Here is a 27588-nt window from a genome sequence, read left to right on the forward strand (position 1 = left end):
GATTACTCCCCCACTGCAGGAAAACACCCCCTAGAAGCTGAAAAATGGAAGTATCCTGCCAGGGCCCCTCACACCCAGGGAAGGGGCTGTGTGGCAAATCACACTGATCTGCTCTGGAGACAGTGGCTGGCTTTTCAGAGCTGGTGCAGCTTCCCTCTCTCAGTCAGGAGTGTCATGGCCATGGCATAGAGGAGGTATCCTAGGACAAGGAGCAGGGAGCAGGGCAGGGGCCCAATGCAGAATAAAGAGGCCACAAAAAAAACCAGCAGGAGTGAGAGCAGTGTCCGGTAGCTTCCCAAGAAACGTAGACTGAGCCTGGGGCCTCGGGCATGGTTGGCCACTTGCCTCCGTCCCACAGGACTCAGGAGGTGCCTGTTGGCCAGCACAGGCTCAGTGAGGTGGTAGCGACAGAAGCTGCCAAGGAAGTCATCTCGAGAACACAGAGCTACCATTTGGCCTGCAAACTGAAGCACAAACAAGAGCTCAGATGAGGTGTGAACAGTAGGTGACATGAGGGACAGCAGAGCACCCTCCCTCCCAGGTCCCCCGCAGAACTCGGGGATAACTTTCTCATAGGCTCTCTCTTCACCCTGACTCTTAATGGGGGCACAAGGGTGAGGGTGTCACCCTGGGACAGGAGTATCCTCTGTGACCCATTTCTAGAAGCCATTAGGATACCCTTGCAGCCCACTCACTCTACGGTTGATGGTGGATGACAGCCTAAAGAGTGCTCGAACCAGGCTGGGAATCTCATAGCTTCGGATGGGCTGTAGCTCTGAGTCACCCTGGTATTCAATTTCAAATCTTCGCAATCCATTAATGATCTAGAAACCAAGATTATGAAGCAGTTCAGAAAACACTTCTTTGTCAGCAACCCAGAGAATCTGTTTACTGAAGCAAAGGAGGGTTGAGAACAGGTTGTGTGACCAGGGGATGTCCCTTGGTGACATGAGTCTTTTACCTGGTAGCGGCCCAGAGGAGTGAGGATGAGTCCATCATCCCCTACAATGCAATCTGGGAGCTGCTTTTTCCCATTTTCATCCTGTGTGGTCCCCAGGGCAAACGTGAGCTGGGCAAGCTGGGCTTCACTGAGCTGGCAGAGAGAAAACACTTCTGCTTTCAATTAAGGTGAAGAGAAGGGACTGGTCTCCACCCACTGGTCTCTCTCTTTTTTTCATTTATTTTTTAAAAAATACCTTTATTTTATTTATTTATTTTTATGTGGTGCTAAGGATTGAACCCAGGGCCTCACACTTGCTAGGTGAGTGCTCTACCACCGAGCCACAACAACAGACCCCCCCATGGTTTCTTGATAGTAAATGACAAGGGGAACCCAGACATTATACCCAAGATGTAGGCCTGTCTCCCACAAAATGAACCCAGGGGTGCCCTGGGACAGGAGCCATGTTGGGGCCATGTGTGCAGATCCTTGGCTGGTCATTCCGTGGAGAATAAATTCTTTGGGGAGGGGACCATGTTGAATATGGGATAAGCTCTACAACTCATACTCGAAATATCTGGCGCAGGTACTCCAGGGCCTTCTCTAGGTACTCGTCTGTCTTCCGGACGCTGTCCTGGCCCATCTCATCCAGGTCATTGGCTGGGTATAGGCCATTTGGATCTGTGGGGCTGAAGCCTAGCCATGACAGGAATGAGTGGCCAGCTGGGTTCTCCACACACTGGTCAGAGATGGACTTAGCAGTCTGTTTGGCCTGCGTGATGAGCTGAGCGAGGCGCAAGACCTGCAAGGGAGGCATGGGCAGGCCAAACTCAGGGGGCCACCTCCTAGCATCTGGCCACTCACTGGACAGATGTTGTTGCCAGCTGAGCAGGGCAGCCCTGGGGAGCTGACCTCAGGAGGTATGCATACCCACATAGGCAAGGGACCAGGAAGAGCAGATTTAAGACTTATGATCTTCCAAATTCTATCTTTATTAAAAAAATTAGACTTTACTGGAAAAAAAAAAGTGGGGAGAGGGGACAGGAGCCACAGGACTAGCTACTTAACACCCAAATTGTGGGCACCTTCCCAAGTTCTGCCAGTTTTTACATCTTCAGGGTCCCCATGCTGGTGGCAACTCCAATCACTCACCAGGGTCCGAACCTCAGGTCCAAACATTGGGGTATACTTGCAGTCCTGGCCCTCCAGGCCATAGACATGGCTCTTCACCTTGAATGAGGCATCAGTGACAGCTGGTGGCCACGGTGACAGGAAGCTGCCAGTGACTGTGGGGGCTGTGAAGAGCCGATGCTGGCGGTGGGGAATGACCAGTTCTGGCTCCAGGAATAGCTGCTCACCTGGAAGGCAGGACACAAGTCTGAAACCTGCTTCCCAGAGTACAGTGCTCAGGTACTGACAAGTAGGTGAAGCCAGCAGCCCAAAGACCCAGCACCAGCACCTGATGCTTAGGGGCCCCCTGGCAGTGCCAACAAGAAGGCACAACAAAGCTGAGACATAGCCATACTATTAAACCAATCATGCCAGGCATGGTGGTGCACACTTGTAATCCCAGCAATTTGGGAGGCTGAGGCAGAAAGATCACAAGTTCAAAGCCAGCCTCAGCAACTGAGCAAGACCCTATTTCAAAAAATATAAAAGGGGGCTGGGGATGTGGCTCAAGGGGTAGCACGTTGCCTGGCATGTGCGGGGCGCTGGGTTCGATCCTCAGCACCACATAAAAATAAAATAAAGACGTTGTATCCACCGAAAACTAAAAAATAAATAATTCTCTCTCTCTAAAAAAGAAAGAAAGAAAGAAAGAAAGAAAGAAAGAAAGAAAGAAAGAAAGAAAGAAAGAAAACCAAGATCATCTCTTGACACTACTGATCACCAAGGAAAATCACATTTCTAATAAAGGTACAGCTGTGGCTTTGCTGCCCCTCTCTTAGGACATACCTGGCCCTACCACCTGGCATGCTGTCCCTGTTTCAGCAGGGAAAAGCAGGGTTCAGGGGTTCAGTCAGGCTTAGAGACTTCACTGTCCTGCTGTGTATTAGAAGTTCCCAAACCAACTTGTACTACTTAAGACATCCTGCAAGCCCTAGAGGCACAGACAGGGTTCCTGGGTTCTTCTCCTAAATGCTGCTTCCTGCCAACTAAGGATCTGGCCCCAGCTTAACTGGGTGGGGACCTGCCTGATTGGCCCAGGACTGATGACTTACCTTTTTGGATCATTTCGGCCAGTTTGGGCTGGGCAAAGACTTTGGCCACTCGGAACACCATGAGTGCATTCTTGGGGCTGACCAGGTCTGTGCGGAGTGCACGGTTCAAGAAGCCCACAAACAACTTGGTGTACATCAGAAGGTTCTCCTGGACAAAAGGTGCCCTGAGGACCAGGGTGGCAGGTCAAGGGCCAGCCTGAGCAGGACCCCAGGCTAGACCACTCACTAGAGGCAGAAGTTGTGCTGGTCTTCACCCGTTAAACCCTTGCTTCTCCCCGGACTTCTAGACTCTGGTCAAGGATTCAAAAAAATGGAAGCTCAAGGAAGTCAGGTTGTGGTGGGTAAGGGGTGGAGGGTGGGGGGAGAACAGAGAGAAAGGTGGTACAGAGGCAGGACTTAATGGATCTTCAAGGATGAGGCCCTTCCCAAGGCCACCATGGCAAGGTTGGCCCATATCTTGTCAGGGTAGAGGGAAGAATAGGAGAGGGTTGCCAAGGGAAGGCCTGGGAGTCAGCTATGAGGAACGACAGGAGATGACAAGAGGGTGACTACTTCTCTGTGCTGGTGAAGGGTGGAGGGATGGTTTAGGGGTGACATTTGAGCCAGGAAGTAGGTCAAGGGCAAGGGGATAAAGCATTGTTTTCCTTGGGAAATCCACTGCAGGACATGATAAAGCTCAGTCTAGGAAGAACCAAACTCTGTAACCATTTGTAGGGACTGGAGAAGAGTCAAGAAGGTCAACAGAGGCAGGGCTGAGACAGTTAATGCATAGGCCCCCGCCTGGCTCAACATCCAGCCATGAAAGCTTGTTGCTGGGAGAAGAGAGTAGAGTCTTACCATTTCTCTGACACGCATCGGGGCTGGGAATCACTGCTCTGAGCCTGTTTCTCAGGTGCATACCTCCATGGTTGTAGGTAGCTCAGCCACATTTCCAGGACCTGGTGAGGGATACATGTGTCCTGAAGGCCTGGTGGCCTACAGACTGATTCCTGGGATGCAGCTCAGGTGGGAAGTTCTGCACTTCAGCTGTGGGCAGGGTATGTGCTGGGAAAGGGCAGGGGATACCCTATGTTCTGGTCTCTTCTTGACTTCAGTATAGATGCCAAAGAGTTTCTCTCACATTCTCCCAAGGGACTTGCATACCTGTGATGTTTAACTCTTATGTTAAACCTTCAGGAGCCGGGCTCTCAAGCAGCTAAGCACAGCTGTGTGAGGCTGGGAGCCTGACCAGCACTCAATATAGCTGGGGCAAGCCAGGGCTTTTCTGAACTGGGCCTCAGGGGTCCCCACATCCTGGCCAGTCAGTTTGACTGCAAACTTAAACAGGAAGAATTATATGGCTCACCAAGGCCTCTTCTCCAAGGCCTCAGTGCTAACAGTTATTTACTTATCAGGGCCCAAAGTACAAAAGCAAAAGTGTAATGGGGCCAACACTCACAGCTCTGAAGGACGCATCTAGGGGCCAGTGGCCAAAGCAGTGCTGTAAGAAGAGGTACAGTTTCTGTTGGACAAACCTTGGGACAGCGGCCCTGAAAGGAAAGGGAGTCAGTCATGCCACATGCCACATGCCCCAAGGGGGAGGATCTGCTCAAGAGTAGCCTGGCCTGTGGTGTGTAAGAATCTGCTTTTATCGGTGGGGAATACTGAGGATTGAACCCAGGGATACTCTATCACTGAGGATCTCTAATGCTTTTAATTTTTTACTTTGACAGAATCTTGCTAAGTTGTTTAGGATGGCCCTGAACTTGTGATCCTCCTGCCTCAGCTTCTGTAGTCAATGGGATCACTCTGCCTGAGTCTCTGCTTCACCAGACAGGAACACTGAGGAAAGATCTGTTTTTAGCCAAAAACCCCAAGGACACAGTAAGTGGTTGTGCCAGTGTGATTTCCCCCAACACGTCACCTAGCCCCATACAAGTCACGTACTCTGCTGGCCCATGAGGGTCAGGGCACTGCTCACCTGCCTAGCTTTGCAGAGGACCCACATGCTCTTTGAGCAAGAGGGTTGCCCTTTATCCCACTCCACATGCCCTGGGGAAAAGTCATTATAGGTGACATGCACACCAGAAAAGGAAGTCAGAGGCCATGGAAACCCTGTCACAGCCCTGCACTGACCGTTTGAATTCTTCCAGGGGGCTGGTAGCATGAGAATGGGTGGAAGGAGAGGCCTGCTCTGGCTTCAGGCTGTTGGCAAAGGCGTGCAGGTGCTTCAGTAGCAGGCGTACCACCAACACATGCTCTTCAGTGGGTGTGAATGATTCCTGAGGCAGAGAAGGCAGGCATCAGGGTCTGAGAAGGTGTGAGACATCCTGTGCTTGGGCCCCAGGTCTGACCTTATCCCACCCCTGGGCCAGCTGCTCTGCTCCCCGACAGGAGGCAGGGGCCAGGTTGGGATCAGAGCCACCCTCTAGGACCCCACTATGCCTGACATTCATTGGACATAATGCTGGATTTGGACTAAGACCAGCTCAGTGGTGAAGGGATTCGTCCAGTGCCTATAGCACCTGCCCTGGGGTTGGCTGGTTAAATAGGCAAATCTGCAAAGTGCTTTCCAGTGCTTCTTAGCCCTACTTTTGTAACACATGACCATATATTCTCAGCACTGCTGTCTGTGCTGGGCCTCAGGGGTCCCCACATCCTGGCCAGTCAGGACGAGGAACCGAGACAGGCCAGTAACCCACCAGAGTTCTGGACTCAGGGTCACCCACCTGCCTCCTGGGTGTTTGCAGAAAATTCACCGGGGATCACCTTTCAGAAGTGGGAACTTCTTCTTTCTCCCCAGTTCCTTCTCTGGCCACAACCCCAAGCCCTCCCACCTGCTCCCCTTCCTGGCCATGGACAAATGGGGAGTTCAGTCACAGAGGAGCCCAGGATGTCATTTCCTCCATTGCCAGTGAACCTGTGGTCAGCTAAAATTCCCAAGCAAGAGCATCCTCAAGCTTGTGAGCTACACTTCTAATTGCAGCACAAATCCGGGATCTTTGTGGTTAAGACCTGAGAGGACAGCCCTTTTGCTAGCTATAGGGTTTCTCTTGTTTGGCATGAGTGCAGTAGTGTGATTTGGAATTGAACTGTGGAGGCAGGGTGTTGGGGTGTCACCTCAAGGCAGGAATCAGATGAACACACTCCTTTCCCACACTCGACCCCCTGTTTCCTTGTGCTTCAAACACATTTGCAATGCTGAGGCCAGCATAGGGCCCAGTCTCCTGGTAGACCCTGGGGTGCAGTAGATCACACACATGATGCTGACCATTTCACTATCCACTCAGGCTTCCGTCATGAAAATACCCCAAATCTAGGTGATATACCTCACTGACTAAATCTGAGAATAGAAGTACGAACAGGTGGTTATTTTCTTCTATTTGTCTGTAATTTAATTTGTACAAAGAATTTCACTGCCTTTTGTGTGTGTGTGTGTATTACTGGGGATTGAACCTTGGGCTTCATGTGTGCTGGGCAAGCACTCTACTACTGAACTACATCTCCAGTTTTTTTTTTTTTAATTTTTTTGTAGTTGTAGATGGACAGCATGCCTTTATTTTACTTGCTTATTTTTTTAATGTGGTGCTAAGGATTGAACCCAGTGCCTCATAAGTGCTAGGCAAGCACTCTGCCAATGAGCTATAGCCCCAGCCCTCCAGCTCTTTTTAAGACAATGTCCAAGTTGCCCAGGACAGCCTTGAACTTGCATTCCTATCTGTCTCCTGAGTAGCTGTGAGTACAGGCACTCACAATGATGTTCAGCTTTACAATGGTTTTGAAGAAAAAAAAATATAAAATATGATGTCCCCTCTGAAACTCATGTTGAAATATTTTTTTAAGAATTGTTTTTTAGGGCTGGGGATGTGGCTCAAGCGGTAGCGCGCTCGCCTGGCATGCGTGCGGCCCAGGTTCGATCCTCAGCACCACATACAAATAAAGATGTTGTGTCCGCCGAAATCTAAAGAATAAATACTAAAAAAAATTAAAAAAAAAAAAAGAATTGTTTTTTACCTTGATTTACTTATTTTCATGTGGTGCTGAGGATCAAACCCAGCGCCTTGTACATGCTAGATAAGCGCTCTACCAATGAGCCACAACCCAGCCCTCATGTTGAAATTTAATCCCCACTGTGAGTTACTGAGGTGGGACCAGGTGGGACCTTTAAGAGGTGATTAGGGCGAATAGTTATCCCAAAAGTGGGTCTGCTGCAAAAGCCAGTTTGGCTAGGTACGTCTCATGTTCTTTATCCCTTGCAAGGTGATGTCCTGCATCATCTAAGGACTCTACCAGCAACAAAGCCATCACCAGATGTGGCCCCATGACCTTGAATCAGAGTTGTGAGCCAAAATAAATCTGTGTGTGTGTGTGTGTATAAGAAAGAGAAAGAGAGACTGGGGATTGAATCCAGGGGCATTTACCTCTGAGCTACACCCCCAGCCCCTTTTGTTTTATTTTTGCGATAGGGTCTCACTAAGTTGTCAAGGCTGGCCTCAAACCTGCCATCCTCCTGCCTCAGCCTCCTGAGTTGCTGGGACTACAAGTATGCACCACTGTGTCAGGCAATAAATCTCTTTTCTTTATAACTTACCATTCTTTTCAATTTGTCTTAGTAATAGAAAACGACTAAGATACAATAATAATGTTAATGCTAATTAATACTAAAAGAATAGAAGAATATCAATGCCAAACTCTAACACCCCAATTCAGGAGGCTTACCCTTTCTACACCCTCATTCCTGACCCGTGGGGTCCTAAGATGCGATGTCATTCCCTCAGCATCATCACACGAACTGGCAGTCCACCTTCTCCTGCTTGTGCACCTCTCCCACTTTGCCCCATCCTCTGTTTAATCTCCACTGAGAGTTACTGAGGTGGGACCAGGTGGGATTTTTAAGAGATCTGAGGAGCTAGCTTCTGGGGGCCAGGCTCTAGATGCCTGTTGCTGGCAATCACATGGCACCCTCTCAGGCTACTTTCCTGCTAGGTTTGCCAAACAAACTTCTCTCCCAACTCCCCAATCTCTCTTAGGCCAAATTCCCATGTAAAATATGATGCCACAGTTGTATTTGGGCCTCTATGCAGTACTGGGGATGGAATCCAGGGACTTGTACATGCTAGGCAAGCACTCTACCACTGAGCTACACCTGTAGTCCCCACCTGCTTCCTTTCTAAGAATGAATCCTCAAAGCTTACAGCATTTCCTACTGGGCCCAACCTCTCAAGGATTCTTCCCTCACCCCTCTCCTACTCTGGGGATGAATGAGCCAGATGTTTTTCCAGGGATCCTGTTACACATTTGGTCCTCCCATGAGGCTTCTTCTCCCTCCTTAATGCAACCCCTGCTTCTGAGCCCTGCCATATGCTGCAATCACCATCCTCTCCCACCAACACTGGGTGGCCAAGCCATTTTTCTTATCTTGTACTCAAATTCAAGCTTTATTGTTGTGGGATCCTCTCCAGAGTGAGTAGGACAGAGCCCTGGCCACAAGCATGGCTCCACATTTCCACTGTTTCTCACAAATAAGCTAATGTCATCATCCCTGAAATATCTGACAGGTCTAAACTCCACTTCTTGACGTGAATCCATTGATATACTTGTTATTCTGAGTACACCAGCCTCCATGAGGTTACCACCTGATGTCATTTGCTTATGGAAGAGTCTACCAGTAGCTCACGCTCAACAGGCCAGACCCCACTAGACTGTCAAAGCCCTGAGTTCTTCCCACCCCTTGCTATACATACATACTTGGGATAGCTGCAGCCTCCAGGCTAGGTGATGGCTCTGAACAGGGTAGAACCCACACCACCCCTAAGTCCCAAGGCCTCTGCACCTTGGTCACTTCCTGAGCATCATGACCTTGCACAGTGAAGGTGAGCTGAGCCACTGCAAAGCTCACTCTCATACCTGAGAACTTGAGATACCTCTGCTGGTTGGGGTTCACCCAGACACATTTTGTGACGTCAAGGCCATATGCCTCACTGTCACATGGCCACATACCCCCAAACCAAGCTAGTCTGCAAAGCTGGAGGCCAGGCCTGGCTGAAGGCCAGGCCTGGCCTGGCCTCCTGTCTCATTCACAGACTATCCCTCTGCTGAGTACTAGCCTCTCAATCACATGCAGCAGGCCCCAGCCAGACCTTGCTCTGCCAATGTGCTGACATGCACTGTGTTCCCACTGTGGGGCAAGGGTAAGGGAAGGAAACGAGAGCGGCCAGTACTTGGTAGGCGTGGAGGGCCTGGAGGCTGGGTTGGGCAGGGCTGTGGAGGGCGCTGGAGACACTGAGTCGGTAGTGCAGAACCTCCAGCTGAGAGACAACACAAAGAGAGAAGCCAACAAGAGTCAGGGAGTTGGAAGATGAGGCAGGGTGGGGAAAGGGAGAGATGGGACCAAACAGGACAGGGGAAGGGGGAAGTGGGGAGAGAAAGAACAGTGAGAAGGAGCCCAGAAGAAAGGAGAAACAAACAAACAAACAAAACAAAACAAAACAAAAACATGTCAGTGGCAATCCAACCAATTTTAGCCCCAGCAGCCTTGGGCCAGCAAAGCACCACCCCTCTCAGTGGCCCAGACCAGGGCCTCCCAGCACAGGCAAACCCACAGCCAGGCCCATTTGGACATATTCTTCAGCCTTATAGACTGAGAAACAGGCAGACCCTCAAGATCACTAGGGAGGCTCCTCAATGTTGCTAGAGCTAAAGGCATCTTCAGCTCTGAAGTTAGCTCAACTCTGTCCTTCGAGAAAGAACCTGCTCTCCCACCAACCAAGAGACTGCACTACATGTGATACATGCACACCATAGCCCACCAGAACCCAGGTCCCTCACTAGGGCAAACTGTCAGCCACCAAGGCCCAGAAGGCTCAGGAAAAAAAATTTTTGTTGTTGTTATACTGATGATTAAACCCAAGGGCGCTCTACTACCGAACTATATCTCCAGCCTTTTTCATTCTGAGATGGTCTTGCTAAATTGCCCAGACTGATCTTGAACTTTCGATCTTCCTGCCTCAGCCTCCCAAGTGTTGGGATTACAGGTATGCACCATAGCACCAAGCTCAGAAGAGAAACTTGAGAAGCCAGTCCCAGGACTCTCTGTCCAGAAAAGTATATATGCTGTTGGCCCTCTGTAGCTGTAGGTTCTGATCCACAGATGTGACTAATCTTTGATGGAAAACATTCAGGGAAAAAAAAAAAAGTTGCAACTGTATTGATCATGTATAGACTATTTTTTTGTCATTATTTCCTAAATAATACAGTGTAATAACTATTTATATATTTACATTGAATTAAGCATTATAAGTAATTTAGAAGTAACTTAAGCATATGAGAATATGCATAGATTATATTCAAATACTATATCATTTTATATAAGGGACTTAAAGATTTATGGATTTGGTATCCTCAGGTGGCAATGCTCCTGGAACCAGTCCCCCACAAATATTGAGGAACAACTGTAATGTACTGGATTTCACTGGTTGTCTTTGAGAAGAAATTTACCAAATTAGTTAGGTAAATGACATGATCAATTCTTATGTGTCTAAAATCCAATCAATGATCCTTCCACGAATGTTTCTCTCAGAACCGAGAGGACAGGGACAGGTTTCCAGGTACAGAGATAAGCACAGGCTCAGCCCACCATGCCCACTCTCTGCCCTCCACACCCCACATTCTGTAAATTAAAGTCCCAACTGTAAATTAGTCCTAACTGTGGGAAGACAGCTGCTTCTACCTCACTAGGATTCCCTGCCCTCCAAATACACAGGGATCTCAATGGAAGAAGCCCCAAGAATTTGGCTATAGCCACATAGTCCTAGAGGCAGCAGGAACCCTGATGCTGGGACAGCCCAGGAACAAGGGTGACAGCTGAGCTAGCATGCTGTATGGTCCCCAGCCCAGGATCCTTTACCCTACTGACCTGCACCATCACTGCCTGCTGATATACCCTTCATCTAACCCAGCCCAGAGCAGGCCTGGCACAGAAAAGGCCATGCCTCCTGCCAAAGCAGCATGCCTGCCAGGATTCATACAGGAGAGCTCAGAATGCACAAGTCAATGCTGAGAATTGCAGGGCCGGGTGGGAAGCACAGTAGGATGGCAAAGGCCCCTCATAGCTTTCCTCTGAACCAGACCCCAGACTTGGATGCAGCACTCAGGGAGCAATCTGGGAGTAGTTTCCCAATTGAGTCTCTGCCCCTCCCTGTAGAAACACAGGGCAAGTTCCACAGTCACCTACAAAGCCATAGCTGTCACTGTCCCCCAGCCACTGGACAATGAACACATGCCCTGAACCCAGCCTGGCCAGATTGGGACTCAGGTGCTGCACTTCTTGCAGCTAGAAATCAGAGAGGGGTTGGCAAGGACTTCCATAAGATAGGGACAGCACAGGTCATGATAAACAGTTAAGGGGCCTTGAATGATGGGGACTTCCACAGCTGTCTTCCCCCAGCTCCCATCCACTCCGTCTTCTTGGGTTTTGTTTTCTGCCTTAACAGGAGAAGCCAAAGGGCAGATGCTCTTTGGGCACTGTCCTCTCATTGCCAATCATTCTTGGCAGGTCTCACCCAAGGTCTGGCCAAGAGGAAGCTGGGGACAAAGGGGAAGGTGCTTTCCTTCCTGAGCATGGACAACCCACTGACCTTTCTGCATGGCTCATGAAGACACAGAATCTTCATGTGACAGTCCAGAAGGGCCTTTCTGGTTGACCCTTGAAAGTAGGTGTAGCTTCCAGAAGGCAGTATATGCACAAAGGAAGACAATGCAGCGAAGCATCATGCACAGGACTGAGTGAGCCTCTCAGGGTCCCAGGGGAGAAGTTCAGCTCTGGGAACCAACTTGAGAGAAGCCCAGCTGCCATGCACTAGCTAGGAACATAAAGCAAGGCTACACTGGAAGCACTGGAAGAAAGGGCATTGCAGGCTCTTTGTGTTCAAGGGGCACAGGACAGAGACTTTAGCCTTTCCACATTCTCCTCCTCCTATGTGATGACAAGGATGGAGATTTGGGGTGCCGTGTGTTTTGAGAGAGCAGCAGTAGGTACAAATCTCATTCTCCACACAGCAGAGCACTGGGGTTGTAGAACTAGGACTCCACAGCAGGAGCAGAACCATGATCTTTCCCAAAATCTGAGATAATTTCACATACCCTTCTCATTTTTAATTTCATCACCCACCCATAAACTCTTAAAAATCTTGAAATTTTTAAGAATTCTGTGGAGTTGTCACAAAATCAACATCTGTAGAGCAAACTTATACACAGAAACCATGGCAACAGACGGTACAGTTAATGCTGCCTTGGGTAGGGGCTTGGGTATGTGATTCAAGTTATTTATAGTATGTGAACCTTGCTGTGACTCTAAGTGCCTATGCAGACACTCACTAATATGGGCCCAGTCCAAGGCAGAAATAGCTGGAGGTTCCAGGGACTCTGCCACCTCCATGTCTCAGCAAATAAGTATGCTGCCCAGGGAAGGAGGGAGAAGAAAAGCCATAGAAAGGGAGGGAGGAGGAGGAGGAGACAGGCTGGGCCATATGCAGGAGAGCAGCAGGCCCCATCCACTATAAAAATGTTGTTGTTGTTGTTGATGCTCTGCAGTAGGTAAATGCAGTGCAGGCAAGCAAAGAAGGTTTGGGTTCACTAGTGGTAGGGGTCTGTGGAGGGCTATCACCTCACCTGAGAGCATGATAGCAATGGGGAAACCAGGATGTGACTCCCAGAGGCAACTGCAGCTTCCCCTACCCTCAGAGCAATAGCACCAAAATCTCAGCCATTCCTGCCACAGGGAGAATCCACATAGGGAGACCCCCCAGAAGGACAGACCACTAGACCTTAAGGGCTTAGCCCTTGAAGTGCAAGCTGCCCGTATAACTGGAGAACAATACTCATTTGTGTTCAACATCTGAGTAAGGGGTAGATGGTGGGCTTCTGTGTCCCACCATCTAGGCTGTGACAACTAACTCAGACTACGGACAAGGAAGAGCAGATTGACCAGAGTCAAAGGCAAGAGGTAGACCAACTATGGTAACATACCTTGGCATGAGGAGACTGCATTTTTTGGTACATCTCCAAGGAGTAATGATGAAGCCACATTTCAACAAAAACCTGCAAAAGAGCATGGTCAAAATTGTTTGACAACAGTGCCAAGACCATTCAATGGGGAAAGGAGTCCTTCCAACAAATAGTGCTGGGAAGACAGTTGTCCGCATACAAAATAATAAAATACCACACATAAAATTAACTCAAAATGGATCAGCAGTCTAAATGTAAGAGCTAAAACCATGAAACTTAGAAGAAAACATAGAGAAAGCTTCATGACAATGGATTTGATCAAGACTTTTTCATTATGAGATCAAAAGCACAGGCGAACAGAAGGAAAAAAGACATTGTGATATTATTAAAACCAAAACTTTGGTGATTCAAAAGACACTATCAGGGCTGCGGATGTGGCTCAAGCGGTAGCGCGCTCGCCTGGCATGCGTGTGGCCCGGGTTCGATCCTCAGCACCACATACCAACAAAGATGTTGTGTCCGCTGAGAACTAAAAAATAAATATTAATAATTCTCTCTCTCTCTCCTCTCTCACTCTCTCTTTAAAAAAATATATTAAAAAAAAAAAAAGACACTATCAACAGAGCAAGGCAGTCCACAGAATGGGAGAAAATACTTGCAACCACACATCTGATATAGGGTTAATTTCCAGAAATATACACAAAGTCTAAAACTCTATGACAAAAAGTTAAAACAACCTGACTGAAAAATGAAAAAACATCTTTCTGGGTGTAATGGTGCATGCCTGTAATCCCAGCAACTCTGGAGGCTAAAGCAGGAGGATCATAAATTCAAGGCCATCCTTAGCCATTTAGTGAGGATTTAAGCAACTTAGCAAGACCCTGTCTCAAAATAAAAAGGGTTGGGAATGTGGTTCAGTGGAGAAACCCTTCAGGGTTCTATCCCCAGCACCAAAAAAAGTACAAACACCTAAATACCTTGAATAGATATTTTTCCAGAGAACATTTATGAATGGCCACTAAGATGCTCACCATTAACTAATCATTAGAGAAACGCAAATCAAAATGAGATACTACTTCAAAACTGACTACAGGGTAGCTATTATCAAAAAATAATTGATCATAAAAATGTGGAGAAAATAGAACTCTATGTACCCCACTGGTGGGAATATAATAAAATGGTACAGGAACTCTAACAAAACAGTATGGTGATGCCTCAAAAAAAATTAAACATAAAATTAACATGTGATTCAACCCAGGGGCTCTCTACCACTGAACTATATGCCCAGTCTTTTTTTTTTTTCTTGGTTGTCTATAGACCTTTATTTTATTTATTTATATGTGGTACTGAGAATTGAACCCAGTGCCTCCCACATGCTCGGCAAGCACTCTATGCTGAACTACAATCCCAGCCCCTGCCCAATCCTTTTAATTTTTTGAGACAGGGTCTTAATAAGTTGCCAAGGTTAGCCTCAAACTTGTGATCCTCCTGCCTCAGCCTCAAGTTGCTAGGATTACAGGCAGAGTACCTGGCTGAAAGCTGGATCTTGAGATATTTGTACCCTTATGTTCATAGTAACATTATTCCCAATAGCTAAAACTGGAACCAACCCAAGTGTCTATCAACAGAAAAATGGATAAACAAAAGATGATATGTACATATAATAGATATATCCATATAATAATTCAGCCTTAAAAAGGAGGTTATGCTAAGTAAATACTGTGTGTAATCTAGATAAATATTCTAAGATATGAAGTACCTAGAGTAGTTAAATTCATAGAAACAGAAAACAGAATAATAATTACTGGGGGCTGGAAGGGGAAAATAGATCACTGTTGTTTAATGGGTATTCTTTCAGTTTTTGAAGATAAAAAATGTTTCAGAATTTAGATGCACAACAATATGAATGTACTTAGTACTACTGAACACTTATAAAAAATGGTTAAGATGATACAATTTATGTTATATTTTAACCACAATTAAAATTTTTCGGTCTGGGGTTGTGGCTCAGCAGTAGAGCACTCACCTCACACGTGCGTGCGGGACCCTGGGTTCGATCCTCAGCACCACATAAAAAATAAATAAGTAAAATAAAGGTATTGTGTCCAATTGCAACTAAAAAATAAATATTAAAAAAAAAACCCAACTTTTCATTAGCTGGGCATGATGGGGCAGGCTTATAATTCCAAGTGACTCAGGAGACTGAGGCAGGAGGATCCAAGTTTGAGGCCAGCCTCAATAATTTAGTGAGGCCCTAAGCAACTTAGTGAGACCCTGTCTCAAAATTAAAAATTAAAAAATGGCTGGGGATGTGGCTCAGTGGTAAACCTCTGGGTTTAATTCCCAGTACCAAAAACAACTTGAAACAGAACTCTTCAACTCTGTCCTGAAAGTGTCTGTTCACCTGCCCTCCTCATAGCCAACACAGCACAGAGCCCACATTAGCTTGAACCATCTGGACTACCATGGTCTGCTCTATGAACAACAATATGACAATTCCTATCATTTCTACCTCCTAGGGCTGCTGTGAAAAATAACCTGGGGGCTTCCAAAAGCACAGCACTCCACACACCACTACAAGGTAGGAGACCAAATCCCATCCTATTCATGTTCCAGGCTGTCAATAGCAATATTATGGATAACAAGTCAGCCCCAGAATCTAGCATCAGAACCAGATGATTCTCTCTAGGGCCTGGGTGGCCAGCACACAGAAGGGCAGAACCGGGCTGGGGTTGTAGCTCAGTGGTAGAGTGCTTGCCTAAAATGTTTGAAACACTGGGTTCATTCTAGCACGACATTAAAATAAAGGTATTATGTGCATCTACATCTTTAAAAAATTATATATGTATATGTATATGTGTATATAAATAAAAGAAAAAAGGGTAGGACCACTTAGGACGTGAGCAAGCCCAAGCAAGGGCCCCCTCCCATTTGCATCTCCTGACACGAAGGGTGGTGGCTCCCTTCTGACCAAAGTGGAGGCTTTGTAGGGCCCTCAAGTTTCAGCATCATAAAAATGCTTCTCTGGCAAGATTTAATACCCACAAGATGGTGTTCAAAAGGAAACATCTTAAAACAACATGGGAGAGGATCAGAGGACCAGGGTGGGATGTACAGCATTCACACAATGATTTAAAAAAAAAAAAAAATTATTTTTTAGTTGTAGTTGGACATAATACCTTTATTTATTTAAAGTGGTGCTGAGGATCAAACCAGGGCCTTGCATGTGCTAGGCAAGCACTCTACCACTGAGCCACAACCCCAGCCCTCTTTTTTTCTTCTTTTGTGTGGAAATGTATGACACTAGGGATTGAACCCAGGGTGCTCCACCAGTGAGCTACATATCTAGATCTTTTTTTTTTTAACATTTTATTTATTTATTAGTGTGTATGTTTTACAGGGATTAAACCCTGGGGTGCTCTACCACTGTCCTATATTCTGTGCCCTTTCTGAGATAGAGTCTCACTAAATTGCCCAGGCTGGTGCCGAAGTTGCAATCCTCAGGCTCCTAGTGGTAGGATTACAGGTGTGTGCCACCATGACCAGCAACTGCAATGATTATGTCACCAAGAGAAAAACAAAACAAGTCAGAAACAGTGGTGTATACTTATCATCCTAACTACTTGGGAGGTTGAGGCAAGTTTGAGGGCAACCTTGGAAACTTAACTAGACCTTGTCTCAAAATGAAACATTAAAAGGACTGGGGATTTAGTTTAGTGGTAGAGCACCCCTAAGTTCTATCCCCAAGCAAAACAAAACTCTTGTAGTTGGAAGGGAACCTGTGATGGAAAACATCATCAATAGCATATTGGTTAGAAAGGTGGATAGATTTCTTTTCACAGGTTTTCTAAATGTCTCAGCAGGAAAATGCCAACATTTAGTACTACCTTCAGGCTCACAAGATGTTTTGAGCATTCTACCCTATATGGTGGAGAGTGGTTGAGCAGTTTGTTTTGAAATGGAAGCAGAGGGGGCTGGGATTATGGCTCAGCGGTGGAGCGCTCGCCTAGCACCAGCAGGACCCAGGTTCAATCCTCAGCACATATTAAAAAAAGGCATTGTATTGTGTCCATCTACACCTAAAAAATATTAAAAAACAAAAAACAAAACAAACAAACAAAACCCCCCCACACTATTTTTCTAAAAAAAAGAAATAGAAGCAGAGACAGACCCAGCCTCCTGGGCTCTCACCTGGAGGAGAGTTTCTGACCTCCAGATCTCATGGGAGGCAGGGTCTGCATTCACAGATGTCTGATGAGAGATGTGTCGCTTCAGAAGGCTGGTGTGATGAAGGCCGTAGGAGGCAAAGGGCATGGCTGGTGTCCTGATAGTGATATGAAAATAAGCCTGAGTTAGGGATTATTGCTGTCTAAGCCGGGGGCAATCTGGATATCAAAATCAATGATGTCAGTAACTGAATATAAGGTATTGAACCACATACAACAACCCCCAGGTCCATATTTATATTCTTTTTTTTAAATTAATTTTTTGTATTTGTAGATGGATAGCATACCTTTATTTTATTTGCTTATTTTTATGTGATGCTAAGGATAGAACCCAGTGCCTCACAAATGCTAGGCAAGTGTTCTGCCACTGAGCTACAACTCCAGCCTGTGATATTCTTAAATAAATAAATAAGGGAGAAGAGACTCCTTACCATAGAGTGCCCACTTAATAAATGTTGAAGGGATGAAATCAGAAAATCACCATTTGGCAACTGCCCAATTAATACCTGATTTGGGTAAGAATCAACAGTGGATGCTAACATGAGTGATGATTACATACTCTCAATTTATCTTCCCACTAAATCCTCAGTATTAATTTAGGGCAAAGTATGGATTTAACAATAGAAAAATCTGGCTAACACCCTTAATCCAATGACCAAGCTCATATCACCAGTATTAGGGCAAAGGGACACCATGAGTCTCCCAACTGGACACCAGGGAAAAACCAAACATCACAGCTGTTGTGCTTCTGCCCAAAAAGTCCAAGCTGGGCCTAGCCATGAGCGGACAAAAAACAGACAGCTCAAGTGAGGGAGCATCAACACACAAGTGGCCTGTGTATTAAGAGGAGCCATGGTTGGGAAAGACAGAGACTGAGGGACTGTTCCAGACTGAAAGGCACTAGAGAAACCAGTGCACAAAGCAAGCCTGTGTCAGGCTCAGTTAGGTAACAGATGTGAGTTGGGTGGCTGATGGCAAACTCTTAACAGGGTCTGAGGATTAGGTGATGACTGGTAGCAGTACTAGCTACCATGTAACAACAGTATTCCTGCTGTGGACAGAAGTACCATTGTCATGTAGGAGAATGCAACAGCTTTTGGGAAATACAGTTTGGAATATTAAGAGGTCCTGGGGTAGCATATCTATAAGTTGTTCCAACAGTCCAAGGGGGGTGGGAGGAGGGTGTGTGTATGTGTGTGTGTGTGTGTGCGCGCGCGTGCACGTGCTGTAGGAATGAATTTAAAGAGAAAGGATTAAAGAGACATTGCAAAGTGTCAACAATTTGAAAATCTGGGTGAAAGGATTGTGGAACATTTTTGTTACTTTTCTGTAAGTCTGAAGTTATTTCCAAATAAAGTTTAAATAAACCAAGAACAGAATCCTTCTTGGAAGCTGCATTCTGCCTTAGAGAGGGTATGACTCCAACCCACCTCCAAATCCTGCTTAACCAGAGTACAGTCAAGGTCACAGCTACTGTTGTCACCTAGGCAGCTTCTCCTGTCTCCTAAACCTGTCTCTCCATTCTCTGGAGGGCATCAGTCCACACATGTGAGTTTTGTCTGAAGGCATGGCCTAGTGAGCTGGGTCAGTATCTGCAACACACAGCCTATATGCAGCCTCCCAGTGTAAGAGCTGGGCCAGTGAGGTTAAGAAGTAGGAAAGGAACACAGGCAACTGCTACTGGAGAAGGAGGGGCTCCTGTGGAAAGTTGGCCAAGAGGCCCTAAGGTAAAAGTCTATAATGGCTCCATGGAGTCATCCAGAGAATGCTCAGGATGACTTAGGCTAAGACTGCTACACATCCCCTAGATGTGCAGTACAGCATTAGGCTCAGTCTATATAACCTGGCACAAAAAGTTTTTCATCCCATGGCCTCCCCCTGAGGCCACACAAATTCCCACTATTATTTTTAGTCCACAGGACAATTGTTCACCTTACACTCTGCTTGCCACATCAATGGGGTTTAGATGCTACAACTGGTGAGGGTTGATATGAGAACATATGCCTGTTCCCATACCAGAAGGTCATAAATAAAGCCACAGACCACCAAAAACAACAACACAAAATGCCCTCCAGTCTGTAGTAGGATGGCTGACATTGGGAAATGAGAGGTAAGAAAAATCAGAGACTCTCAAACAATGGGTGGTACCCCTGTCTCTGTAGGCAATGCCACTGACCAGGTCACTTCTTTATAGAAGAGCCAGGCCTTTATGACCAAGGCAGTCTTACCTGGGAGCTGGTGAGGGGCTGGTCCCCCCTGGACTGGAAGAGAGTGGGGGAGGCACACTGCCTTCAGTGGGCAGGAACCACGACAGGTACCTGTCGACCAGGATGAAATAGGCACAGTCTGAAGTACGGACATGGAGGGACACAGGTAGTGGCTAGAAAACCAAACTCATTATTAGTGTGGGCTCTGGGTTCTAAGCTAGCTTCCTCCAAGCACCAACAACTACAGGGATACCCCAGGCCAAGCCCCCACCCTTCACAGCAGGACTTGGTAAAGCAAGAAGGCACTCAAGAGGCATTCCTTCTGTACCTTTTGAGTGATGAGGCTCAAGGCAAAGAAGAATATGTAATACTCAAATGGATCTGATAGCAGTGTCAAGGAGCAAAACAGTATTGGTGGGCCACCCTCCAATGATGTGTGCTGAGCTATTCACAGCCTCCCCACCATTCAGGACACCAAAGGATACTGAGGGCCAGGTTCAGGCCAAGGCCCCCAGTTGGGGGGAACTGGACCTTGTTGTGGTACAGAGGGCTGTCGGGGAGAACACGCTCCTGGATAGATGCCTTCACAGGGCCCTGCAAAGAGAGAAATGTGGGCTCATGGGCAGGCTCCAGCACTGTGCCCTCTAGGTAGTGCTGCCCTTTGGGAAGGCTGCTAAGGAACAGACCAGCACAAAGAACTTGCCTTTGTGGATAATGTCCTTCCTGTGGGCAGTGCTTGGACAAAAGAGGTTTTGCTTAGAATTTTTCCTTTTATCCTCAAAAAAAGTTATAAACAGCAAGCGTAGCAGCTGGGTGTGTTTTTAAGTCCATTTCCCTTGCTTTTCTTTTTTTCTTAAAATTTACTTTTTAGTTGTAGGTGGGCACACAATATCTTTATTTCATTTTTATGTGGTGCTGAGGATTAAACTCAGTGCCTCATGCATGCTAGGTAAGTACTCTACCACTGAGCCACAACCCTAGCCCTCCCTTGCTTCTTAAACCCACATAGGAAGTCATTCCTCAATTTTCCCCTAAAAGACTGGAGGCTCAGAATATCAAAGTAACCAGTCACATGGCTCTGTTGGCCGCTCAGTCAGGAGCACATTAGGCAGCATAGTGCCTTCTCCACTGGCAGAGTTTGGAATGATTTTTTTAAAAAGTTGATATTAAAAATTCTAATGTGTGATGCCTCCTGAGCTCTGACCAGACTCTGGAATTCTCCTGCCCACTGTCACCACACCTCTAAGCCTCTGCCCCCTCACGATCATAGCTACTTTCCTGAACACTCTGCCTCAAACACCATTCTCACTATCATGGCTTACTTACAGGGAGGTAGGATACAGGAAAATCAAACTTGTAGTCTTCAGCTTGGAGTTTATAAACCAACTTCATCATTGGGCCACTGAACATTAAAAAAAAAAAAAAAATCAAACAAAAACAGGACAAATCAACTACAAACTACCTTGCTCTGATTCCCTCACCCCACTGTACTGGGGATTGAACCCACCAGGGCTTCATGCATGCTAGGCAAGTGTTCTACCACTGAGCTACATCCTCGGCCTTTCTGATTTTATTTTTAAGACAGGGTCTCATAAGTTACACAGGCTGATCTTGAACTTGTGCTCCTCTTTCCTCAACCTTTTGATTATTACCATACATGGCTGATTGATTATTTCTTACATTTAAGAAAAAGGGCTGGGGATATAGCTTAGTTGGTAGAGTGCTTGCCTTGCATGCACAAAGCCCTGGGTTCAATCCCCAGCACCACCAAAAAAAAAAAAAAAAAAAAAAAAAAAATTATTATTTGAAAATGAGGTCATTATGAGGAAGCACCCCATCCTTCTCCAGCTGCAAACCAACCTACCCAGGGTCTAGAAATTCCATTGCAATGTTGTATTCCACAGGGTTCATACGCCCTTGTAGGCAGCGGAGGTTCCAGCCAATGAGAATGCCATCCAGGCTGCCAAAGATGCTCTCTACTAGCCATGGGAAGATGGTGTGCAGCTCCTGAAACAGTGTACAGTAAGCCTTTAAGCAGGCTGGCGGAGGACCAGTGCCCACTCCCATCCCAGCTTCATGTTGCACCACAACTGCCCACCTCCCTCTAAGGAGGTCACTCCTTGGTAAAGATTCATAAGGCTAGCCCTGCATCCATAAAAACCCTTGTGCTACAGTGAAGAGCAGCTTTGGTTTCTTCTACTGGGGTTACTTACATGCCAAAACAAGCGTCACCACATTATATTTGGGGCAGATAAATAAGTGAACCTGTGATTAAAAACTTTTTAATTAAATATCAGAAATTCTGATCTTAAGAGACATTAAAAAGGAGAATAACATTCTTTCACAATCAGGCCCCTGAAATTTAACCATGATCTATTGTCATCTGATATTAATTTTTTGTCCAGGTCAGCTTCTTGGGCTTGACTCTTCAAGGTGTGAATTAAGACATATTTCTAAGGATTTATCTCTCAACTTTGGCACTATTGACATTTTGAACTGGATACCTGCTTGTTGCAGGGGACTGTCCTGTGCACTATAGGATGGCTATAGCACTCTATACCTCTATATACCAGAGATATGTAAGAATTATATGATATGTTGCAAACACAGAGGCTAGCAGAGCTGTACCTTTGCTGGAAAATCCTCAATGACTTTCACCAGGTCTTGGCACCTCTGTGCAAAAGGTTTATTTATAGAATCAGCTTTTAGGCTAGCCTAGAAAATAAAGAGGAAAAAAAAATAAAATAAAAACATGAAGTATTCACTGCAGTTTTTGCAAATATTCTGGCTCAAATCAAAACAAAAATCCAAACCAGGGATGGAGTTGTGGTTCAGTGGTAGAGCACTTGCCTAGCACGTGTGAAGCTCTGGGTTCGATTCTCATCACCACATATAATGAATTAAATAAATAAAGGTCCATCAAGTTCTAAAAAATATTATCCCCCCCCCTCCAAAAAAAATCCAAACCAAGTATAGTCACACACTTGTAATCTCAGCTACTTGGAGGTGACTGAAGCTGGAGGATCACAAGTCAGTCCAAGGTCAGGATGGGCAACTTAGCAAGACCCTATTTCAAAATAAAATCTTAAAAAAGGGTTGGAGGTGTAATTCAGTGGTAGAATACTAGCCTAGAATGTGTGAGGCCCTGGATTGGATCCCCAGTACTGCCCTGCCACCACATGAAAATGAATAAATACATAACAGAAATCTAAGCAATAGTATGAGTTATACAACCACTGGCCTGGTCCCTGGCACCTCATGCACATGGTCCTGTGTGTATCAGTGGCTCAGATAATGCTATTGGAAGAAAGAAGTTTTAATTCTATACTCCTCTAGATCAGTAATTTTCAGGCTTGCTTCCCAGCATCCTCCTTTAGGCATCTTGTTACCTCAAGAGTGCAGAGTCAAAATGAAACTGACTTCCACTCACCCACAAGTAGAGGTTCCTACCAGGGTCAGCCCACACAGCCAGGAGAGGATTTGTGTTATGTAGGGTACCTCTCACAGTTCTCAAGTACTCACTGAGTTTGTACACATGAATTGGAAAATTCTCACCTCATTAACCACTCATGATTATAGCACTGAGATCATCAGTGAGAATGCCCAATAAAATAACGAGGGTTGCAGCAGAAGCCTTGACCTTGCTAAATTGTTGAGGCTGACCTTGAACCTGCAAACCTAACCTCCTGCCTCAGTCCACGGGGCTGCTGGGATTACAGGTATATGCCATCAAGCCCAGCTAACCCTCCACTCCCATCCACCAGTATTAGGGATTAAACCAAGGGTGCTTTGCTACCAAGCTATAGTCCCAGCCCTATTTTTTGAGACAGAAGTCTTACTAAGTTACTCTGATCTTGCAATCCTCCTGCTTTAACCTCCTGAGTAGCAGGGATTATAGTTATCTACCAGTACACTTGGCTTTTGTTTTTTTCTCTTTGTTTCCTGGCAATATGGGGATTAAACCCAGGTGCACTCTACCTTGGAGCAACATCCCCAGCCCTTTTTTTATTTTGAGATAGTCTTACTGAGTTGGTACAGTTGGCCTTTAACTTGTGAGCTTTTCCCTAAGACTTTCAAGACACTGGTATTGCAGATATATACCACCATGCTCAGTTTCTCTCTTAATATTAAGGAATCTACTGGCCTCATTACCTTAAAAAATATGGCAGCCTGAAACTGTAGTCAACACTAACCATGAAAGAAATGAAGAGATCAGCAAACATTCAGGATAAGAACCAAGGAAATCTATCCAAGGTCATAGGATATGGGCAAAGAACCCTAACTATAAAAATAGACCTCTATGCAAATACGTTCATATCAGGAAGAGATGCCAGAATTTTAACAAGAGGGCTTTATACCCAAGGATGTCTAAAGCCAAATTAGGGTGGATTTCACTGGACTGGACTCACTCATGAAGACCTGGGCTGTTCAGGCCATGTATCAGGCCTACTGGCTTTAGTAGGATGCACCAAGGAAGAATGTCCTTTCAAATAGATGTTTACAAAAAGAATTCTCTGGGAACTGAAATTAGAAATCTTCATCTCTGATATCTGCTTTATAACTAACTTCTCTAGAATCGTGTTTAACACTTAAATGTAGTCCTAACTACCCCCAATATAACAGGGTCTCCCCATTTCTCATTGACAACATTTATGTTTTCTGATGTACATTCTCACTACTCCTCCTCATGCTTTGGGAAGTAGGGGAAAATGGCATCTAAATTTGAATGGTAGCATTGTGTAGATAAGAAAGAGTTCAGAGATTGCATAAACTCAAAGTCCTATAATACCAATAAGGAGGAAAAGTCAAACTTAAGCATTCTAACCCCTAAATATGGTGTTATTTCCATCATACATCCCTTAAAAACAATCACTAAAGTTCTTCAGATCGGTGGAAAGAACTCCCAAGTCTCTCTGCTATAGAACTATCATTACTCTAATGCTCCCAAATGTACCTGATACTTACTAGTAAGAAGCTGGGCTGCTGCAGGTGAGGGAATGCCATGGTAGCCTCCTGTGGAGGGTCAAAAATGATTGCCTTAGGAAACCACTGTGGAAGAACAAAGATGAAATCTCAGTATCTGCCATACAATAGAATGTTATGCAGTTTTAAGATGCCCAGGAGAACATCTGTGTAACTGAACACATGCTGCCCTGTCAATTTCCATGTTTTATGGAAATGCCATTCTCATACAGTTTATGATGACCAGCTTCAGAGCCACACTTGTGGTAGTGAATCCTTACTAGATGCCAGAACTGGCACTTATATTAGATGCCAGAACTGGTTCTCAGGGCTTTCCATATATTTCGTCATCTAATCCTACCTTAAAGGCAGTCCTTCCAAAGTCCTATATTTTGGTTATTCAATCACTTATCTAAGTACTGCTGTGAAGGAATGTTGCAGATGCAATTAAAAGTCCCAATTCAGTGGATTTTAAAAGAGCAGTCCAAAACTAATAAGTCTATTCTACAACTCCAAAGAATTGCATTCTACCAACAACTTAAATAAGCTTGGAGGCAGATTCTTCCCTAGAGGCTGCAGATAAAAGTAAAGACCCTAGCTGAGCCTGCCTGCTCTTCTGATTATGTAACTGTGGGATAACAAAATGGATGCTGTTTTATGCTGCTAAGTTTGTAAAACAAGAATAGTAAACACATCCTCACAACAACCCACGAGATCAGTACAGACGAGGAAACAGGCAGAAAGGTTCTAAGTCACTTGCTTCCACCTAGCTAGTAAATAGCAGAACTCTCATAGACAAATGGGTAAAACACATCACTTGTGCTGTGAACAGTGAACAAATGTAAGAGAAGAGAAAACTCTGCCAAGGGAACCTTTGAATGGGCCATCAAACAATTAGGGAGGTTAGGCACAATGGTGTATGCCTTTAATCCCAGCAGCTCAGGAGGCTGAGGCAGGAGGATCGCAAGTTCAAGGCCAGCTTCAGCAATTTAATGAGGCCCTAAGCAACTTAGCAAGACACTGTCTCTGAAAAATAAAAAGGGCTCTGGGATGTGGCTCAGTGGTTAAATGCCCCTGGGTTCAATCCCTGGTACCAAATGAATAAATAAATAAATAAAAATAAAAATTAGGAATGGGACTCTCTCTCCCTTCTTGGCCCAGAATGTGAGATAGACCGCAATCTCCCTTGAATGTTTCTGCTTTCCTAAATAAACCCTTGTGTCTCTGGAAAAAAAAAAAAAAATTGGAATGGCTCTTTAGATTCATACTTTCTTCCCAGAAAACAGAAAACAGAGTTGGACTGAGCAAAGAGGAAGCCTGAAGAGTCCCACCAAATGGCTAGTGACAGCTTTCCTAGCATAGCTCTGCCCAGCACACAATTAAAGAAGCTGAAGTGACAACTGGAAGATTATATATGGAAGGAGACTGGTTGGGCATAAGGAAGTTATGTAGGCAGTTGGGGTGCTGAGAGGATACTCAAATCTTTGCCGCTTGGCAAGAGAAATACCCCCCAGGCTATTTCAATTCATACTAGTTATCAGTTTCAGTGGAAAACTGAAATCACCTCAGTCCTGACCTACTTGGTTAAAGGGAACATTGCATTACTCCAAATTGATCAGGGCAACATAAAATTGTGAACTGTTTCATAAGAGCAGAGATTTCGAGGTGAAGTGAAAGTGTATATTTGCTCAGAGGAAGCTTTCTTAGGCAACGACTGAAAAAATGTAGCCCAGAGTTATAAAATTCGGATCTTTCCAAGAGGGCAAAGATTCCTATACCCATGGTCCCCTCTTACACCCCTCCGCGCGCAGTACACCAAGAATTCGCCTCATCCCACCCCTTCCACACCCCTTTCTTCAAGAACTGCTAGGACTCTGGGGGTTTCTGGTGGCGGCAGTCCTCAGCCGGTGCCAATCAGATCTAGAGTATAGCGCCACTGATAAGACCTCATCTGTTCCTTACAACGTTCTACGGAGTAAAGTATCAAGAGTCTCCTATTACAGAGGAGAAAACTGAGGCCCGGAGAAGTCGAACCATACAAAGTAAAAAGGCTGGGCCAACATCCACACCTGGCTCTTCAACACGGTTGAGCCCAAGGCTCAGTTTTTTTTAAATATTTTTATTAGTTATTGACAGATCTTTCTAATTTATTTAATTTCTTATATGTGGTGCTGAGAATCGAACCCAGTGCCTCACACATGCTAGGCAAGCGCTCTACTGAGCCCCAGCCCCAGCTCACAAGGCTCAGTTTTCAACTTGAAGCTTTCCTTCCCTCACTTCGTTCAACGAACGTTAACAGAGCACCTACCGGGATGGGGTGCGCAAGAAGGTGGAATAAAGGTATAGCCCAGGAGAGTGGCATAAAGGCCCAGACGGGAGCCTTGGCTCCATTGTTGGCCTGGCACAGGCTGAGTAGCCGGGGCCCGGTCCAAGTCCCGGGGCTCGCGAAAGAACGGAGACGGCCTCGGCGAGAGCTCGAGGACAACGACGACGACGGAGCATGGAGCTGTCTCGCGCGCTTTTCCAGTCACTCACCTGTGGGACCCCTATTACCTCTGGCCTCAGGTATGGAAGCCGCCATTCGGCGACCCGGCGCCGAAATGTCGTCATCACAATGCGCAGGGCGTTACGCCTCCTGGCCGGGCGGGAAAAGTGCCCCTACCTTGAAAGGCGCGTGCGCAAAGCGAAGGCCGGCCCGGGTTTGAGATGTATGGGAGGTGGTCCTGAACGCGCGTGCGCAGTTGCAGCATCTGCGCCCCTAACGCCTGTTTAGCCATTGCCAAGAGTGCGCGTGCGCACAGAGGTCATTTATTAGTGTTCTCTAGGAGCGCCCCCTAGTGGAGGACATACGCCAAAATACAATTACACGCGACATTGAAGCGCCCACTTTAAGCCAGGCATTGTGCTAGGTGTTGCTGTGTTAGTGAGCAAGATCAATGCAATCTATCAGGGAAGATCTGATTGTAAGAAGCTAATCTCTGTGTTCCACTATGGCATCCACACGCCTAACACACTACATAGTACACAGTGGGCCCTCAATAAAAGTC

The 27588-nt window shown here is 46.0% G+C and overlaps 1 protein-coding gene across 7 annotated transcripts; it reads right to left on the reverse strand.

Annotated features, from left to right (window-relative positions):
* Positions 1 to 38: 38 nt before the first annotated feature.
* SMPD4 (sphingomyelin phosphodiesterase 4) lies at positions 39 to 27299 on the reverse strand. Of its 7 annotated transcripts, none has more exons than XM_081285847.1 (20): positions 27077 to 27299; positions 24545 to 24592; positions 22208 to 22294; positions 21444 to 21586; positions 20906 to 20981; positions 20065 to 20173; positions 19908 to 19960; positions 19601 to 19752; positions 17338 to 17470; positions 13168 to 13239; positions 9363 to 9449; positions 5278 to 5423; positions 4601 to 4691; positions 4000 to 4100; positions 3163 to 3326; positions 2093 to 2298; positions 1509 to 1742; positions 962 to 1093; positions 696 to 824; positions 39 to 464 (listed from the first exon to the last, which is right to left on the reverse strand). In XM_081285847.1, the coding sequence occupies exons 1-20, from the start codon at positions 27149 to 27151 to the stop codon at positions 135 to 137; spliced, it is 2568 nt and encodes an 855-aa protein (XP_081141973.1). In that variant the 5' UTR covers positions 27152 to 27299; the 3' UTR covers positions 39 to 134. The 7 variants fall into 7 exon arrangements, with proteins under 7 accessions (XP_081141973.1, XP_081141972.1, XP_081141974.1 ...); XM_081285846.1 differs by having other exon boundaries at positions 24545 to 24628; XM_081285848.1 differs by lacking the exon at positions 24545 to 24592.
* Between the last annotated feature and the right edge of the window lie 289 nt (positions 27300 to 27588).

This window comes from Spermophilus citellus, assembly GCF_964194105.1.
Source record: "Spermophilus citellus genome assembly, chromosome: 3".
NCBI lineage: Eukaryota > Metazoa > Chordata > Mammalia > Rodentia > Sciuridae > Spermophilus > Spermophilus citellus.